This window comes from Lagopus leucura, unplaced genomic scaffold (assembly GCF_019238085.1).
Source record: "Lagopus leucura isolate 7727_CA_CO unplaced genomic scaffold, USGS_WTPT01 Super-Scaffold_100157, whole genome shotgun sequence".
Lineage (NCBI taxonomy): Eukaryota > Metazoa > Chordata > Aves > Galliformes > Phasianidae > Lagopus > Lagopus leucura.
Genome location: NW_024962334.1, coordinates 13,389,331 through 13,408,381, shown reverse-complemented (window position 1 = coordinate 13,408,381; position 19,051 = coordinate 13,389,331). Strand labels below are relative to the sequence as shown.

The following is a 19,051-nucleotide window of genomic DNA, read 5'->3' as shown; positions in this document are numbered from 1 at the left end:
GTAAATATTTCACAAAACAGTATTATAACACTATAATTTACTAGCTTCCAACTATGGTGGCCAGTGCCTCAGAATCTGAAACCTTCTGTTAGTTTCAGTAAAGAAATTCTACTCACTTTCATCAAGGGAAATTCTCTTGAAGTAAAGCAGTTCTACTTACTAATTTTAACTTTGTCTTTATCCCCCAGCATGATGTTGTTTGGAGTGAGATCTCGATGAACAATCCTCTTCTCTTTATGTAAATAACGAAGAGCTAGGCAAAGCTTACAAAGAAACAAAAAGAGCCTTAAACAAAGATTCATAATGACAATCTAAGTGAAATCACATCAAATTACATTAATATCAGGTATTAGTGTTTGATATAAGCATTATTTTTTTTTATTATTAGCCTAACAAACAAATGGAATTAGTAACCACAGGTAGACATGTCCTGGTGAAAAAAAAATGTGTGCCTCTTACTTACTTGGATAAATATATTCCATATTCTTTCTTCTGTAAATTTTTGTTGCTTTTCCTTCAAAGAGTGAAAGTGCTCTCCCAATGGCACCCCATCTATGAGTTCCATGACTATGTACAGTCTGTCATCTACGCGAAAGAAACTTCAATTAAAAAATACATTTATACAGAAGGCATTTGTTAATGGAGTATTTGAGGCTAAAATATATTTTTAAAGCTGTCTTTTTTGATTTTTAAGTTTTTTTTGTACATTATAGTTCTATTCCATGTTTTTCCAATTTTTCATAAAATCACAGAATGATTAAGGTTGGAAAATGCCTCTGAAATCATAATCTGACCGTCAACCTATCCCCACCAACCATGTGCCACATCTACACATTTCTCAAAAACCTTCAGGGATGGTAGCTCTGTCACCTCCCTGGCAGCCTGTTCCAATGCCTCACCATCCCTTCAGAGAAGTCATTTTTCTAGCTCCAGCACTAGCAGAGCTCTGAGTGCAGTCCCTCTCTCCTGCACTGCACTGCAAGAACTGAAGCATTTATATCACAGTAAATATAAGGAACTTCATGCTTGTTAATCACTCAGTAATAATCACCCAGTGGGCAGGTGTAGGTAGACAACTCCTTAGAAAGAAAAAGGAGACAATATGGCTAAGCCATGCTACTATTCATTCCACTAGTCACCAAACCTTTTCACCCTACTTAATATTCCAACTGTAAATTTGGGATCTTTAGCTCTAGGATAGACGCTTTCTACATGTTCACTCTTTCGTTTGACTAATAGATAAACATAATTATTATGTCTCATCCTTTTTCAATTTTAAAGAACTATAAGCCTGTCCAAAGTGTAGAATCACAGAATCACAGAGCTATAGCGACTGGAAGGGACCTTACTGCTCAAATTTGATACACTCCTTCCAAAAGGTAAGTACTCCTATTGTATATTTCTACTTCTTCATCATGTACAATATAGTAATTATTTACATTTATACTTACTTTCCAAGAAGGTTCTGTAATAACGTACAACATTTGGGTGATAAAGCTACAAATGAGGAAAGAAATTCAGTTGTTTAGAATAGTTAGACTGATGGAATGGCATTTATAATGCTTAACTACATAATGGAAGAAAGAATCCCACAAGGATTCCAAAAACTTGCTTACAAACTGCAGTGCAGCAGACATTCACAGCCATCCCCAAACATGTTTTTGTAAAAAATAATAATTATAATTATAACTTTTATTATATATATATATATATAATTTTATATATTATATTATACATGTACTATATTATACATATATATATAATAAATATAATACTATATATATAAAATAAAGTTTATATGTATGTATGTATGTATGTATGTATGTATGTATGTATGTATAATTACTCAAGATTCATACCAACACTCTTGTTAGCAACTGGAACAGTAAAGGAAGTTTAAAGGCAATTACACCTGCACCAAAGTATTTTCTTTCATAGTTAAAAAACATTAATGATTTGTCTATATTGTTGTGAGTTTCTTTTAATATTTATTTACAATTACAGAAAACAGCTATCTTTTAAATCCAAAATATTGTTTACAGTATTCCTGATAAAATTTCATGCGCTTCCAACAACAGAAGAATTATTTGTATCAAACATCTTGCACTTCTAATAGTGCAGAAAGAATTTTTGAAATATTGACAACATTTAGGTAAAAAGTAGCAACATTGTACTGAACAGATGAAAACAGTAACAGTAGGTGGAGGCCCATCTGCAAGAGAAGGATAATGTCAACAGAATGCCAGTACAAGAATCTAGAGTCCGTGAAACCCACCTGCTCTTTGATGATGGTTAACTCAGAGACAATGTTCTGCACTCTGCTATCTCTGTCTTTTTTGTCCTTTCCTAATGCTGGATTGTGTAAATTGACTTCTTTCATTGCCAGAAGATTTTGCCCATTATGTTTTCTAACCTACAAAAAAGATAACACCTTTGTAAAGTTGGTACAGGATGGGAACAGATAGGATATTATTATAGCTATCATATCAGTTATCTGAGTGCAAAACCATCTCACAAATATTGCAATCATAGTCTTTTCTGTATATAATGCAATTAGTCAAAAGAACTGGAGCACTCAAAAGAGCTTTACAATGCAGGTTAGGAGTAAACTGGTGAACTTGTCATCATGTCTAAAGAAATGCTACCAGCACCAAATGTTTTTTTCTGAAATAAAACATGCTTGAACTCAGTTTCAGACACGGCAGAAGACAGACACAGTCTTTGTAGTGAGAAATCAATACAAAGTAAAACTAGTAAATCTAGGAAATATACCGATCAATCCTATAAATACAAGAGGGACAAACATGATCACAGCAAACACTAAAAAAAAATGGACATCTGTTAACAACAAGCTCTGCCTTCTGGAAACTACGCTCTCCTACTGAAATTCAAAGGAAATTTATGCTTAAAACAGGTATCAGACCCTCACCATGAAGGCTCCTCTCCAACCTCTACACTAGAACCAAAAGAGAAGCTTACCTTATATACATTTCCAAAAGCTCCACTGCCAAGGTGTTCTAAAATTGCATAATTGCCTATATGTTTTGCAGGTGCTTTATTCTGGTTGACGCTCTCAATACTTTCAGCAATTTGCTTCAATTCATCTTCCTGATTATACATTAAATGACAAACACATAAGCATAAAATATTTCAAGTCTTTCTTGTGCTAAGAATATGCAAAGAATACAGTTTCTTAAAGCTACAAAGCTCTTTACTTACCTTTAATAAATTCAGTTTTGACACCAGCTCTTCATAAGCACTAATATCACGCACATAATGTCCAATATCAATGAAGATTTCAAACAAGTCAGGAGGAAAAAGTCTACAAAAATTTAACATTTTTATGTGTCTCAGAAAATGTTCACAATAGCTATTAATCTACAGCAAGTGTTTTTTATTACTTCCTACTTCGAAATCTTCTAAATAACACACTTATTCCTGAATGATGTATTCAGATATTAACTATTTTAACACAACACACATGTATACGAACTGAAGAATCTTTCAAAAGCTAGACTTCAGCCTCCATGGATTGGATATTGCTATAAATGCCAGTTCTCTGAACACTATAAGCCTCAATGAACTTTCCAAACTTCCATTTGCTTTTGTATTTTTTTCTTGTAGTATTTTACACTATGCTCATAGCTGACTTATCTGAGCTCCTTCTACCTTTGATAGGTTTAAAATTTTTTTTCATTTAAAGAATCACAATATGCATCTTAGAATTTTTGTCCCAGCAAATCTAGTCTAAAATATGAAAAGAAAGGTGTGTAAGCTAGAAGATACAACACAGTATTTTGATTACTGATATGCTTAACTGGAGATCAGTTTCTTTTTAATGTTCTGACAGAAGTGAAAATATGGAAAAGTCATTTGGGGTTGGAAAAAAAACAAACCATAAATAAGCAGACAGATTTATCACTTTAAAAACTTGACACCAACCATCAATACTGATTGCAAACTGAGGTCCTTTTTCAGTACAAAATCTTTTTTTTTTTTAAAGTAAAAATGAGATACATGTTTTATTTAGAATTCGAGGAATATATAATATAGAATAAAATCATTCAAAAACACTGCTGCCAGGTAATTGTCATTAGCAGTTTAAGTACTTCCCTAATCCCAAAAGATTTTACACAGCCTTTGTAATCTACCTGGTGAAACTGTCAGCTAATTTGAAAAAACGGCTAATTGATGAAATTATTTTCCACTTATTGATCCAAGTCTTTTTTTAACACTCTTAAGTAAACTGTCTTGATGCAAAATCCTTCCCACGTGAAAGACTGGAGGGTTGAGCAGCAAAAAAATATAATTTTGCCAGTTGTTACTATCCAGGGCTGTTGATTATATCTGATAATCTTCAGATGGAAGTATGGTTTATCTCTAACAGTTTTAAATGTCGTCTTCATATTTTAAACCTTGCTTCACAAGGGAAGAAAGAGGCCCTACAGAGCTAGGTTCTCTGGCATGCATAGCAATAGAAGTCCCCACAATGAATGTGTACATCTTGTAGGCTGGCACTAATACAAAGCAGCAAAATCTATCTGTGTCTGCAGACTGGACAGAAGTTGCCTGCAACTTATTATTTTTGCTGAAAATAACTGGCATTTAAAAACATTCTGATTGCAATGATACCTTCTGAAAGCTATTGTAAAGGAGTTTCACAAAACATTTTATTAGTTTACCTTCTGAAGATATGTCTATTTCTTTCCATACTGAAGAGAAATCTCAGGGCTCTGAAAGCATAGCACTACAGTAGGAAAAGCTAAAATTAATGACAAATCTATATATAAATAAAAAAGACAATGATAAACATCAGGGATTCCCAACAGATCAATAACCTCTTTCCTTAAATTTCTAGGTAGATTACATTGTTAGCATGATAATGAAAAGAGTAAAAACAGTTTCTTAAGTACATTCAATTCTTTAAAAGTAGGCAAGATTATTTAGGGGGAACAAAAAAAAAAAAAATGGAGAAAAGTTTCTAAATTATCTCTACTGAAGAAAGTTTGTTTGTAAAACATCCACTGACAGGCAGTTAATACATACACTTTTATATAATGCATCTTGAATTCTCCGCATCAAGAATCATTTACTTTACTTGCTATACAATATGGCTGACTAAAGAAAGATGACTGTGAAGTAAATCAAATAGAAATAAGGTATTGGCATCTGAAACAGTGGAAGTAAGGAAATGCCCTCTAACTGAGAATTAATCTCTTTCAAAAACAAGAATCATTCTACACTTAGTTGCTATTTATTTATTCTACATTTAAATTTGCTCTATTTTATGTGAAGTTTTCCTGTATTTAACAGCTCCAGTAGGGTGCTCCAGAAAGAAGCAGATATTAGTACAACATCAAGACCTCACTGAACACCAATGAAGACCAAAGCACACAAGAAAAGGATCTAATGCTGAGAAGCATGAAGAAGTAGGGGAGAGATTATCAAAGGAAAAATATTCATTTCCCTTCACACTATATAAAGTGCAAGAAACAAAGTAGATCAGAATAAAGTACCATAAACTGAATTACAATTGAGTTTTTACTTCTTGGACTACTTGTTATTACTGATTTTGCCCTATTTTCTCTACAAGCAAGACGTCTACTGCATTCTAGAATAAACTTTTAAGCAACAACAAAATAATAAAAAAATCTCAGGGACTGTTTTGGAATTTCAACATGTAGTTATACTAAAAGAAGTTACCTGTAATAAATAAGCCTTTTCAGCATTCTTTTCTTTGTCTGGTAAAACCAGTTTTGCTATTATATATACTCCATTTGCCTGGAAACAGAGAAAGGTCAACATCAATAGCATTCCTTCGCACAGAGACCATGAATAAAAAACATTTTTTCTTCAGATAAATCAGAACCTAATACTGACTTGCAAAATCTCAGCCTCCTAGTCCATACTGGATTTACAACCTGAAATAACTTAAATGAAGTTTACTTCATTTCTTACTTATGTAAGAATGAAACTGCCCTAACACTTAAACAGACACTACAAAACAGCTTACAAACGTACAGTGAAGCAGTATCATAAGCTGGAGAGACACCGGACAAGATAGCTTGAGTGAGTCTCCAGTAGGATTCACAAGAGTCGCAATGTTTTCAAAGTGTAGCGACTTTAAATAAGAGAGATTTTTATTTTGATGAAACCAGACTAGCCTAAAACACATGAAGCTTTAAAGTTAATGGAATTTTATGGCTTAATAACAATTTTAATGCTTTAAATATATAAATAATTTTTTCTAGACTTACTTCCATTTCATTCTGCCTTAACAATATTTTTGACATATACCTAAAATATTCAAGACTCCCTGTTCTCTCATTTCCTTTAGGAATATCTCTATCTGGATTTTAAGCTAATATGTAGGTGATGGATTATAGCTGGAATTACTGTTCTAAATATTTTTGTCTTTGGCAACGCATGCAATACATACCAGAGATTTAAAGAACGATTTTCAGAAGCCTGAACTGATTAAAATGTTACATTTTAAAATGCTGTTCAGAAGCACCCCCCTGGGGATGGAGAGCCAGGAAGTCTGGTGTTTTCAGAAACACCAGACTCTGAGGAAAATGGAAATTTTTCTGTGAAAGAACACAACACTCAGCTGCACAGCTGGGAACTAAGAGTTTGTATTTCTCAGATAATTCCATGATGACACTTACTGGTCTACAGCAAAATTGCAGCAAAATCATGTCAGGAGATGTCAACCAAAATAATCCATAACAAAAGTTATCTATTATTATTCTAAACATCTAGATACATATGTTGATATCTTTGTGTATATTTGTGTGTTAATAAATGTATGAAAAAATATACTATTATAGAAAAATGTATATGAAAGTTATATAAAGCAATATTGTCCAATCACATTAAAATATATTCTGCTTGTTAATTAAATTAAATCCTAAACTATAATGTCTTACTTAACTGAATAAAGTCTTCCTACCTGTACTACTTGGTAAGCGTTAGTATCATTGAGCACCAGTTCAGTAATTGCAGCACAACAAGCTAGAACAAAAATTCAGATGTAATATTTAGGGCCAGATTCATAAAGATATTCAGATGGCATAGCAGGTAAGGGCCAAGTGCTCATCCTACCGCTCATTCTCTCCTCCTTCTCAACAGAAGAGAGAGAGAAAGTAGGACAGAAAAGCTCATGGGTGAAGATACTGGGAAATTGCTTACCGGTTATTATCACATCATCACAAGCAAAATAGAATCAATTATTTGGAGAAAATTAATTTAATGACTCACCAGTTAGATTTAGATAGGGAGAAACAGAGATTATAAAAAAAAAAAAAACACTTTCACCCTATTTCATCCTTTTTTTCCCAGAATCATCTTCATGCCCAGCTCTTCTAACACTGCATTCCTCAAGAAGCAGAGGGTGGATGATACATGAGGGTTTCAGTCAGTAATCAGTTCCTCACTTCTCTTCTTCAAATATCACTCTGAAATTGTTCCGCTATAATCAATTCATTACCAACATACTACAGTAATTTTCAACAGAGGGAGCAATATGAAGAAATAAAATGAATCTCAAGCTTAAAACAAATAAATAAAAAAATAAGAGATGTTTATGAACATATATATAAACATATATGACTTCTGTGTGCTTGATATTATACCCTTTGTTCCTTTCTTAAAAAAAAAACAAAAGCAGTGTTTAAAAATATGTGCTGATATTGCACACTTAGAAAAAAACAGAGCTGATGTGGTGCTGCTGTGTCAGGTGGGAGTACAAATACTAGCAGGTATAAATGTTTATAATTTCAATTTTGAAACAGTTTGAAACCCTTTGCACAAGGTGTAAGTGAACACAGAAGAGAGAACTATGCCTTGTAAACCAACCTGCTTGAAGGGAGAAAGTATTTTCTTGTATCTCATCAAGACTCAAATCGTCTGACAAATGAAGATGTTGAATTCTCCCTGCTGCATTTGCACTAGATAAACTTCCAACTGAAGAGCGATCAGAAACGAGATTTCTATCCCTGAAAAAAATAATTTAAAAAAAAAAATTAAAATTAAAAACATGAAAAACACTGTAAGAGACCAATAAAATATGCATAGCTTAAAAAAAAATCCAGATTTTTCATTATATTTAAAATTGCTTTTTTATTTCTATAGACATCAGACACAACTGAGCAAGACTATTAGATGCAATGCCATTAGATGAAATGAGAGTGGTCAAATGTATCTTAAAAGATGGCACATTCTCACGTAATTGGCAAAGTGCTCAGGAAAGGAAACTTACCCCTGTAATACATGAAGTAGCTGCTTGATTCCACCCCAAATCCGGATTTCCACGCTAGTCTCAGGGTCTTCGCAAACCTGCACAAGAATCCAAACTACACTCCACAAAAGCTTGATATGATCAGAATGGAGTAAACTGAGCAAAACTGGAACTCCTTCGTAAATTTTAACTTGTTCTTTGACTTGTGACTCTGCACAGAGAAGACGTAACAACTCTGCTGTAAGCCTAAAAAATTCAGTAAGAGATTCATTGTTAATTTGTATAGTCAGCAAAGAGGACAAAATTCAGCAAATGTTTAAAAAACAAAATAGACCACATATTGAAAAACAGAAGAAGAAGAGTTTAAAGAAAACTTCTTGTCAATGGCATTACAAGTAAAACAAGTAGTACTGCATGTGTAAATTATGTGTACAAGTGTAAACTTCATCAGTGGAAACTGAATAACCCGAATCTGGATTCTTCACCTGTATGGTTTGAATAAAATGTTCACAAAATCCTACTGCATTTCCATTCATTTCAATGTAATTAAGATGGATTTTCTAGAGCAACTATGGTTAGGGATTTCCATCTCCACTTGAGACCAAAAAGTTGCATTCATGTTTGATGAGACATGAAAATCCCTACCTGAACTTAAAATTATTTGTAATGAGCAATGAAATTCATCAGTATCCTGCCAACATTCAAATTCCAATTTTTCTTAAAACCCTTTGGTTTACAAATGATCTATGTAATTTCAAATGCAGAAATGAAGTAAAAAGATTTTGGCATTTTCATTATTTCTAATCATATGCAAAATAATTTACATATGTGAAGTAATTAAACACAATTTTTTAAAAAATTCTGATTTTAAATGTGGATAACATATGTGAAATGTCAGCTTTGAAAGTCGTTCTATTTCTTACTAGAGATATGTCACGCTAAGCTAACAAGCTCAGTTGAGCTTAAAGCGTGTTTAAGGATCATAACAATTTTTTTATTAGAGTGATGGGGGTTCTCACACAGCCTCTGACATAAACTACAGCAGCTCCATGTATTCGAGTTCATGTATATGAGTATACGTATACGAGTTCAATACTTTCCATCTAACCATTCAGGTTTCAGCAGTTAAGAGAAGATATATTAAAAAAAAAACAACATTTTTCTATCACCTTATAGTAACATTACAATTTATTTGCACTGTAGAACATCATCAGAGAGTGAGTCTATAACAGAATTAATAGAAAATACATCACTATATCAACTATTTTAACATGTACTGTAGCTGACAGAAAATACATAGGTTTCAGAACTTCACCCTGAGAATATTAAAATAGCACATTATCTAATTCCTGTAAACAAATATATCTCTAAATGAGAAAAAGTCAAAAATACTTCAACATGATTAATCCATAAGTGAACTCTCACCTTTTAGAAAGCAAATCGTATTCGCGCAATATCACCAGCAAATTCTCAACAACAGTGAGCTCACTTATCTTCTCCCTACATTCTGGACTGGAAATTGATTATTCCTGGCATTTATATCAAATTAATGTATACCAAAAACATATTGCTCTTTATTCTCATTCCTTATACATTTTTTTGACCAGTATCTCTTCCTCCAATCTTATCTAATACTATCACAAATACTTAGAGCCACAGGTAAGTCCTGTCAAGTCTGTCACTGCAATGGTTTCTGACTTAGGAAGAAAAAAACCATAAAAGTGAACATCTGAATGCATAAAAGTAAAGGTGCAAATGTATTTAATTTGTTTCATGCTAGAAATCAAGCAAATGGGGTACAGCAAGACTGAAATATTATTTCAATTATTAAAATGTATATATATTTTTAAAATCCATAAATTGAAACAAATAGAATGAAATACATTGGGGGGGTGGCGAACAGAAAAGTCAGTAGTTAACTTTTCACTGATCTCAAGGAATTGTATTACTCTTTTCAGTTTTACAACTTTCCTCTTTTTTTTTTTCATTTGTTATACAAATAAATTGTTATACAAGTCCGGAATACATTAAGAATTAAGTTATTACGAATGAAAGATGCTGTATCTTCCCCTTTTCTTTCTGCTATTCCTGCTCACAACAGGAGGAAAAGAGAAAAAACACACATCTTTATTTAAAATGGTCACTAGAAAACAGAAGATACATGTACATAGATGTATGTATTCCTTATGCATAGGTTCTGAGCACCGTGATGTAGCTGAAGATGTCCCTCTTCATTGCAGGGGGAGTGGACAACATGAACTTTATGGGTCCCATCCAACTCAAACAATCATATGATAACTTACTACACTGAAGAGTATTGGTTTTGTTTATTGTGGAGTACTGTTCTACTTAGTTTAATATACAACATTTTTATACAGGTGTAAATCAGTAAGAATTACAGAATCCTGCACAGGGATAACAGAGGGATTCCCATGACTCCAGTCTTGCAAACTTCTCCACACAAGTGAGAAGTGTAAATTAATGCAAGGACTGAGGTTTCTACTTAGAAGCTAGTAAAGTCGTTTTAATTTCTCTTTCTTACTAATTTAACGTAATATGAAACATACTTCCTAGACTTCTACAGAACAAGATTTCTTTTTTTTTTTTTTTAAAGAAGTCTTCCACACAAGCAGCAATTTTAATATTACATAAAGACAAAACAATAAAATGCTTATTGTGAACAGCATGTGAAGTTGAGCCTACCTTTCTGCTAAGCTAATCAGGGCAAGGAGAGCACCCAGAAGCACATTGCTGTCTCTGGCAGATAATAAATTTACTAAGGTCTAAAAAATGAAATATGGAACAAGATAAATGAATATAAATTTCACATTTTTCTTTTATGACTCAAACAAAATAATAATGATGTACTGAAAAATCATAAATTTTGACAATTAAGATACAAGTGTCTTAAAGAATACAATGAAAGTTTCAGGGACTTTTAAAATATGCTCAGGGTACATATAAATACAAACAGACTTAGGCCAAACAAAGATGTTTCATATTTAAGGATGTATCTCTCATGACTGTTCAAGTGTCTGTCCAATTTAATGTAACTTTGTAATAACTGTTCCTGTGCAAAACACTTCAAAACTCTAGATGAAGACCTTCCGATGTAAAAAGCTATTTTTAAGCCTGTGTTTAAATTATGCAGTACATAATTTAAGATCTCATATACATTTTGTTAATTATGTATATCAAATTAAAAAATCATATTTGTCTAGATCTTCTAAAAATATTACCTATTCATAATCTCCAACTGCAACATAATAGAATCACACACTAGTTATACTGATTTTTATCCCTAACATTACTGAGTTTGGCTAGAAATTAGCAATAAAATAGATTAAGTGTTGACCCTTATGTTAGCTGTAATCTCTAGCAAGGTTGGCCAATACCTTGCCAACACACAGTGTTGTCTAAGTGAATAACCATAGCAGAAATTTAAAAACAATTTATGTCATAATAGTATGTAGCTCAGGACAGTGTACACTCAATTACTGGAATTGGTTTATTTGAAACATTTAGGATTCAACTACCTCGAACAACTAATAACCATGCATTAGATCAATTATGTCATATACAAGAAAAATACATATATTATGCTAACTCATACCAAGAAAACAGAATTTAGATTATCTTGCTCTACCAACTTAGCATTATTAGGAGCTCAGTGTTAACTAAGTCTGAAGCGGATAAGTCATTCAGTTAAGTAGCTAATTGGTTTTGATAAATAATTTTATAAAGCACTTACTTTATGTGCTCCACTTGCTATAACCCATTCTCTTTGATTTTTAACAGCAGCAATCTTTTGAAGAATGTCTATGGAACAAAGGGAGTCACAACTTCTGGAGTTTTACCACTTAGTATTTTTCATTTTATTAATTTCATAACAAAAGAAGAGTAAGCTATTTGAACCATGACTAGCTCATTTTACTCTGTTATTTTATTTCTTACAGCAATTAATTTCTTAAGACATACTACACATGCATCAAAACAAGACATGCTGTTCCACAAAAATTTCAGTTCTCTTCATACATTCATGATGATGCCTACGATGAATCTAGTAATATATTACTAATATATTAATTACAGGCATTTCAAGCATTTCAAGTATTTTCAACATTTTTTCACCTCATAGAAAAATATCATTAGAGCACTTTATTATGCTTTTATTAACTATTATCTTAATAAAGCTTTATTAACTATTTATGTTAGCAAAATCACTTACATGTCATGTTGACCAACTTGTCTACATTATGTTTCTCTTCTCCACAATCTAGATAGCCATTTGCTACTGTTTCCATATGCTACAAGAAGGGAAACAAATTAATCAATTAATTAATTCAAAGATCCAGGGCGTTAGGCGTGATAACAGCCAGTAGATGGCGCATCTGTTTCATAAAAACGTACGTTCGCAATGGGACTCACATTTAGCTGTAAAACTTGTCACAGTACAGAAGAGGTATTAGAAGTATAGAATAGCATCGAATATAGAAGTATACAAGTATAGAATATAGAAGAATTCTAAATCAAATGAAAAATTTCCACCAGTGGAAAATCCGTTAAAGAGCAGCAAATACAAAAACATTACTCCTAGGGCCAAAACTCCTTTTTTACAAGCTGTGAGCTTGAAAAGAGTTTTCTGTAGAACTGAATTATCACTTGATGTTCCCATTCTCATACTTTTCATAAGCATTTTTTTGGCTTCTGTTTGGAAAAGCTAGTCCACAGGTTCAGACTCTGCACAACATACACAATGGTGACCAGCAGGAGCTGTGGGGCTGGTTGAACAAATCCAACAGGTGGGAAACGATGGTCTGCCTTTTTATATTTCTCTAATAGCTACTGAGTGAAACAATCATCCGAGAAATGAAAGTTATCACAAGGGTGTAATTTCTGTTAGCATACAAAATCATGATGAGATTCCCAGCATCACTTACATGTTGGTCTTTACATACTGTTTTGTTTTTTTTTTTTTTTAATATTTACAATCCTTCAATATTGGACAAATCTTTAATGAGGTGGCATTTTGCAGTCTCCAAAAAACTGTATAGGTAACCTAAATTGGTTTCAAGCATGTAGTACAGAGAGGCTAGAATTACAGCAGCAGTATACTATGTAAAGTATCATCGGTAACAATAATTTAATCATTGCTTTCTACCAATATACCTCAAAACACTTCAAAGTGAAAACAGTTATGTGAAACCATATCACCAAAAATCATCAAACTACCTGAATGAAAACTATATTAGAAACAATCTTTGACTCCCATAACATTAAGAACATTTCAGACAGGTGACTGTCTGAACTAAGAGCTGTAGCACACCACTACTTATTTGAAATAAACACGTGGCACAGTAAATAAGAACGAAAGATAGTTGCATTCCAGAAAGATACATTTGTTTAAACAAAATGTACAAATTCTGATTTTTCATGAATGCAAACTCTCAACAATCAGTCTCAGTTTCAAGCATATTTAAGATTTCACTGATACATGGGCAGCTCCCACTCATTGAAGAACAAGTATTAAAATTCAGAACTAAAGCAATGTTAACATAAGGCAGTAACAACGCAGCAGTTGATTAAGCGATAATGTTCACAAATTTCAATCTGTTCAACCATTTTATTGCTATGCTTTTACCTTTGAGAAGTCATTTGCTTAATTTCAGGGGGTTTATAAACCTCTTCCTTCAAAAGTCTACAGTTTCTTTTGAATGAATCAATTGTGCTGACTTCCGTAATTCTTAGCTCAAAAGGCCTTTGTTAAGCCTTCTATTGAAAAGTCTTGGGTTAAATACTGCTAAGTTATAAGGACAGATCCTTTATGAACTAGTGAAAAAGCACACCCAACTGGTTATATGCAGACAGAGGAATACAACTTACTTCTTTCCAAAAAACAAGAGCATATGTACACTTTTTTACAGTGTATTTCATTCCACTCATAATAAAGCAGCATACAGCTTTGTAGACAACATTTCCATGAGGAATTTTACCTGAGCTAGATTTTCAATCCCACCCAGGCTGTAGAGGATTTCCTAAAAGGAGAAAAAAAAAAAAAAAAAGAACAAAAAAGGATCAAAATACAGAAAACACTGCAGTAAGAGATACTTGAACTAAGTACCCTGATTGTCATGAGTGCTGAGAAATGGTAATTCTAGCAACCAAAGACAATGGATTTTGGATATGCTTAGCAATTTCAGAGTTTAGAATTACTTACAATAAGTAAATAAATAAATTATAGAAATGAAATTTGAAAGGTTCTAACACTAGAACAGTAAGTATAATCTTTGGTACACGTTAAAAAGAAATACATGAAAACAAATATCCTAACAGATGTCAGGGGTTTAGTCGTATGAATAACGGCTATAATCGTCAGAAACACATTTTAAAGCTGTCTGTAACCCAGAGAACTGGGCTGCTAGAAAAAGTAGGCAGCTTTCAGTTTTCTTCACTTGCTACATTATGAAAGTTTTACATATCTATACAGAGAGGTAAAGTAAATATGTAGTCTAGGGCTCTGGGCAATGGTCCATCTGTTATGGAAATTTAAAGCTTATTTATTAGGGTTAGCAACATGAGAAGCTACAAAATATACATCAGAAATTGAGCAAGTTATCCAATAGCAGCAAGAGTTCATACGTGCAACCTGTTTGCAACACACTTGGATCTTCAGACATAGAAACACAGGTATATACACACATATATGTAATAAGTATGCATTCACAAGAATGTACACATTTATATGTACATTTAACAACAGAACCGTAAGTATGATGCATAAATGAATCCTTTTATGCAAGAAAAAAATACTTTGACATACAGACCTGATAGTGTGGATCTCTTATTAATAATCTCAGGCAGATTAATACTCTAAGAAAATGGATGGATGGAGCTTGATTTACCCATTCCCTGTAAAACAAATGTCCTAAGCATAAAGCAAATACAATAAACAAGTACAAACAGTGTTATACAAAAGATTTTGATACAGGAAGCAAATGACTATAAGATTATTGACCTGTAACAACTTAAGAATATACAGCACCATAGAATTCTATCCCATTCTGAGCAATTCTCCAACATAGTGACAAAGTGATACATTTAAATATTCTCGATACAGGATTATACTTCCTAATAGAATTTCCTCTTTTTTTGTTTCGGTATACAGTTCAAGACCAAGACTTGGAAGAAAGCACAAAGCATGTAGGGACAGCAGTCCTGTATAAATACCAGTAACAGAATAACTATTTCCATTGTCTGTTGAAGGTATATATCACCATTTTCCCATCTAAAATAAACCTAAATTCAGATATCTTCAGGGATTTTTTTTTTGTTTTTAACTGAGAGGACAGAATCTGTATCCGGGCAAGATTCCAAGGAACAGAAGTCTACGTGATATGGCAGTTCTTAATTTATCATTTGCAGTTGGGAAAGATGCCAATGCCTAAAAATATTTTGATAAAAATAAAATGTTTTGCAAACAGATACTAGCAAAATCTCACTCCTTCTATGCCAACATTCTGCCCAAAATAATAGTATGCTTCCATACTCAGCCACTTAAGAAAAGTGCATAATTTTCATGGGCAGCAACAATATACTGGTAGGCAAAAGTTAGTATGTCAGATTGGAAAACTATTTTCAGCTCACTTTAACTGGTGGTTCTTCAGAGTTATTCTTTCAAAACATTTTGACTCTTGACAGTGAATATCTTCAATGACAAATAATTTGTCATATTTCTGTGCAGAAACAGTAATTCTCTGAGCCTGGTTGACATTTGCAGGCCTCTTCTACTATAGCTACATTTACATTCCATGTTACTAGAGAACTCAGTGTAATACTCAGCATATGCCAGCAGGATTTTTTTCTGCCTGCTTTGTTAAACTTCAGAGCCAAACAACTTAAGCTAAGCTTTCACAGCTTTCTTGCCAACAGAACAATCTCTAACTTCTGCCAACACAGTGATGCTGGTAAGTAAGTGTGCTGGATTTTTTTTGGCATCCCAATCAACATAGTTACACCTGCAAAAGTGTGTAATGCGGACCATTCTACAATTCTGACCCACTGCAGTGGCAGTAGTTCCAAACACCATAAACCATCGCATCCATGATAAAATACTTACAAAGGGCAGCTAAATCACCTTTGTAATCATACTTAAATTATCAAAGATAAGATGGTTCCTCAGTTAATTCTGCCAAGGGGTCCAAGCAAACTGTGCAAATTTTTGTGGTATTTTTCAAGTACATCTGTAAAATCTATTTGTTACACATCAGCAGATTTAAATGCTTTAGGATTCCTCCTTCAAATTTTTGCACTGAGAATTCTTCATAAAAAGTATCTGATATTCAAAAAGGAAAAATACAGCATATAGCAGTGGTAAATATTAATACAAATCCTGAAATTCTGAGGTACTTTTTAGCAAACGTTCTATACCCCTCCATTTTTGAAGATCTTGCAAAATTTTCCTGCTCATCCAAATGAGAGCAGCCTAAGAAAGAGCTTTTTCTATAAAATACAACTGAAAAAAAAATTAAAATAAGAATGAAATTATTTAGAAAAACAAACTATATATTACAAACTATCAAGCAGTTGTTAGAACTTTGGTCGTTCAAATTTCAACAAAATACTCATCATTTTAAAATTATAACTCAGATTATGTAAAAACATGAAGCTACAAGTTTCCACACAGACATCTGTTTATGAAACATATATACCAGGCCTTATCCATGCATGTTCATTCATTGATTAAGGCAAGAAAGAGTGATCTCTCCTCATTGGAAATGAATGTGTTTAACATACTGACCTGCAGTTAAACCTGTTCTTAACTAAAGCGGTAAAAATATCTTGAAATAGCTTGTGTTTGGGATGTTGGCTAAAATTTCTCTCATTCTTGTAGGTCACACTAATGGCAGAAAAGAAAAAGAAAAAAAAAAAAAGGAAAATGCTGAGCTGGTAGTTATGTTTTAACAAGTCAAAACGCCAATAAGAAAAATGAAGAAGTGTCATACAAGCACTTGCAATAGAATAACATAATTTCAGGTTTTCAGACAGTAATAATTTTGAAGAACAGTCTGACTTGCATAATGTGAATCTATCATAATGGTATAATAAAAGCTTTCCAAACAAGCCATTACTTTATTTAAATTGAATATATTAACTTTCAACAGTTCCCTCTATTGAATAGAAGCACATGTCAAACTTACAAAGCAAAAATATTCACACTTAGGTTTAGAAAAAATAGAATTGCATCATTAACATCTCAGCAGGTTGACATGAAACTACAAGTAAGAGACACAAAATATAAATGATTTCCACAACTCAACAAGACTAAGACACAAAAAGATGTTCAGAAATATGACACAGTGTCATCATACTGGCTCTTTCTTTTACCTAAAGTTTTCAAGCTCAACAGCTTCAGCTGACTCTTGCCATTGACGATGGAGTTTTTGTCCATCACTTCTGACATTTTGCAGAGATCTTGTTGTGCTGATTTGACCATTTTCAAAATGTGTAGCTGAAAGCTAAGGAGGAAAGAGGCACTGATGAGGCAAAACAGTTTTATTACAAAAATGATAACAAGCAAAATCACCTTTTCTCAGTTTTTCACTTGAACTATAGATGCTGTTAAATCTTTAATGTATGACTGCCATTGTAAAATACAAACACATGCATCATATGATACTGAAGTGGTAGAAAACCAATGCAAAGCAAGGTTGGAAAACAAACACATGGAGATATATGAAATATAAAGAAAGCAGCCTTTTTAAATTTGTAACAAGAGAATCTCCAACACACACATTATCTATGTGCACAGCCTCCATTTTCTTTTAGGTCGTAGAAATTGAAGTTTCAGCTTTCGGCTCAGAAGCAATCCATGCCTCTACCCAGGAAAGGAAATGAATAACTCCTGTATTCCATGGACAGTTCCCTTACTTTGGGATATTCTTGTTACAGAATAGAAAGAAATAAATTGCTTTGATATTCCCAGGACTCACACCCATCTTCACATGTTGGTTTTCATTGCTTCAAATGGTAAACGCAAGCTCCATCAAATGATTTGAGGTGAAGATTTTACAATATCCTAAAAGTTTCAAGCACTTATAATATATTTATGCCCAGAAGAGTTTCAGCTGAATTATTATTCTCTGAAGACAAACTGCTTATGACTAAAATGCTGATTTTTAATTTTCTGTACCTTATTACTCTTACTTTATTACATGTTAGTTTATTACATATTGTAACTAATAAATCTCTAATCCTACCTTCTACAGAAATTTTGGAAGGGCTTTGAAGAAAATGAATTCACAAGGCTACTTAACTATGTCTGTTAATACCTGAATACAACCTGTTCAAGATTATAATAAATAAATTTTTTTCCTGTTTAAATAAAGATTATGGCAGAGTAGGACAGGAATTGGCTCAGCTTCATTCTTCCAACTTTTCTGAGTAGGATTTATCTCACAGAGATGCTATATAACTGCCAAGGGGGAAGGAAAAAAAAGGACACCACATACACTACACAAGATTTTACTAACACAATCATAATGAAACACAACAATATCACAAGCATGCGCTACAAACCTTAGTCAACTGTATTTGTGATTATACGGTTATACAGCATGTTTAATAATAGCTATTACTATATAAATATTATTTATATAATTATTTTATATAATTTATTATTATATAAATATATACATATTATACCTGTTGTTTGCTTGATGGAGCATTTAAGAGAGACTGAAGTCTTTTAAGGTCAGAATAGTCTCTAGAATAAAACACAACAGCATAGTATATATATTAATAGTTACATAAAAG

At 32.7% G+C, this 19,051-nt stretch overlaps 1 protein-coding gene across 1 annotated transcript in view; it reads right to left on the bottom strand.

The window, feature by feature from the left end:
• Positions 1 to 19,051, bottom strand: part of NEK10 (NIMA related kinase 10) — an 84,370-nt gene that overhangs the window by 58,632 nt on the left and 6,687 nt on the right. The window contains exons 3-22 of the mRNA XM_042889176.1: positions 18,941 to 19,001; positions 17,624 to 17,754; positions 17,037 to 17,135; positions 15,064 to 15,148; positions 14,233 to 14,274; positions 12,468 to 12,546; positions 11,991 to 12,058; positions 10,943 to 11,022; positions 9,665 to 9,751; positions 8,261 to 8,485; positions 7,858 to 7,997; positions 6,953 to 7,014; positions 5,704 to 5,781; positions 4,683 to 4,747; positions 3,220 to 3,322; positions 2,980 to 3,108; positions 2,276 to 2,413; positions 1,452 to 1,497; positions 464 to 585; positions 161 to 263 (exon numbers count right to left, since the gene is read on the bottom strand). Of these exons, the coding sequence (XP_042745110.1) occupies positions 161 to 263; positions 464 to 585; positions 1,452 to 1,497; positions 2,276 to 2,413; positions 2,980 to 3,108; positions 3,220 to 3,322; positions 4,683 to 4,747; positions 5,704 to 5,781; positions 6,953 to 7,014; positions 7,858 to 7,997; positions 8,261 to 8,485; positions 9,665 to 9,751; positions 10,943 to 11,022; positions 11,991 to 12,058; positions 12,468 to 12,546; positions 14,233 to 14,274; positions 15,064 to 15,148; positions 17,037 to 17,135; positions 17,624 to 17,754; positions 18,941 to 19,001 (1,943 nt within the window). The remainder of the gene's footprint in view (positions 1 to 160; positions 264 to 463; positions 586 to 1,451; positions 1,498 to 2,275; positions 2,414 to 2,979; positions 3,109 to 3,219; positions 3,323 to 4,682; positions 4,748 to 5,703; positions 5,782 to 6,952; positions 7,015 to 7,857; positions 7,998 to 8,260; positions 8,486 to 9,664; positions 9,752 to 10,942; positions 11,023 to 11,990; positions 12,059 to 12,467; positions 12,547 to 14,232; positions 14,275 to 15,063; positions 15,149 to 17,036; positions 17,136 to 17,623; positions 17,755 to 18,940; positions 19,002 to 19,051) is intronic.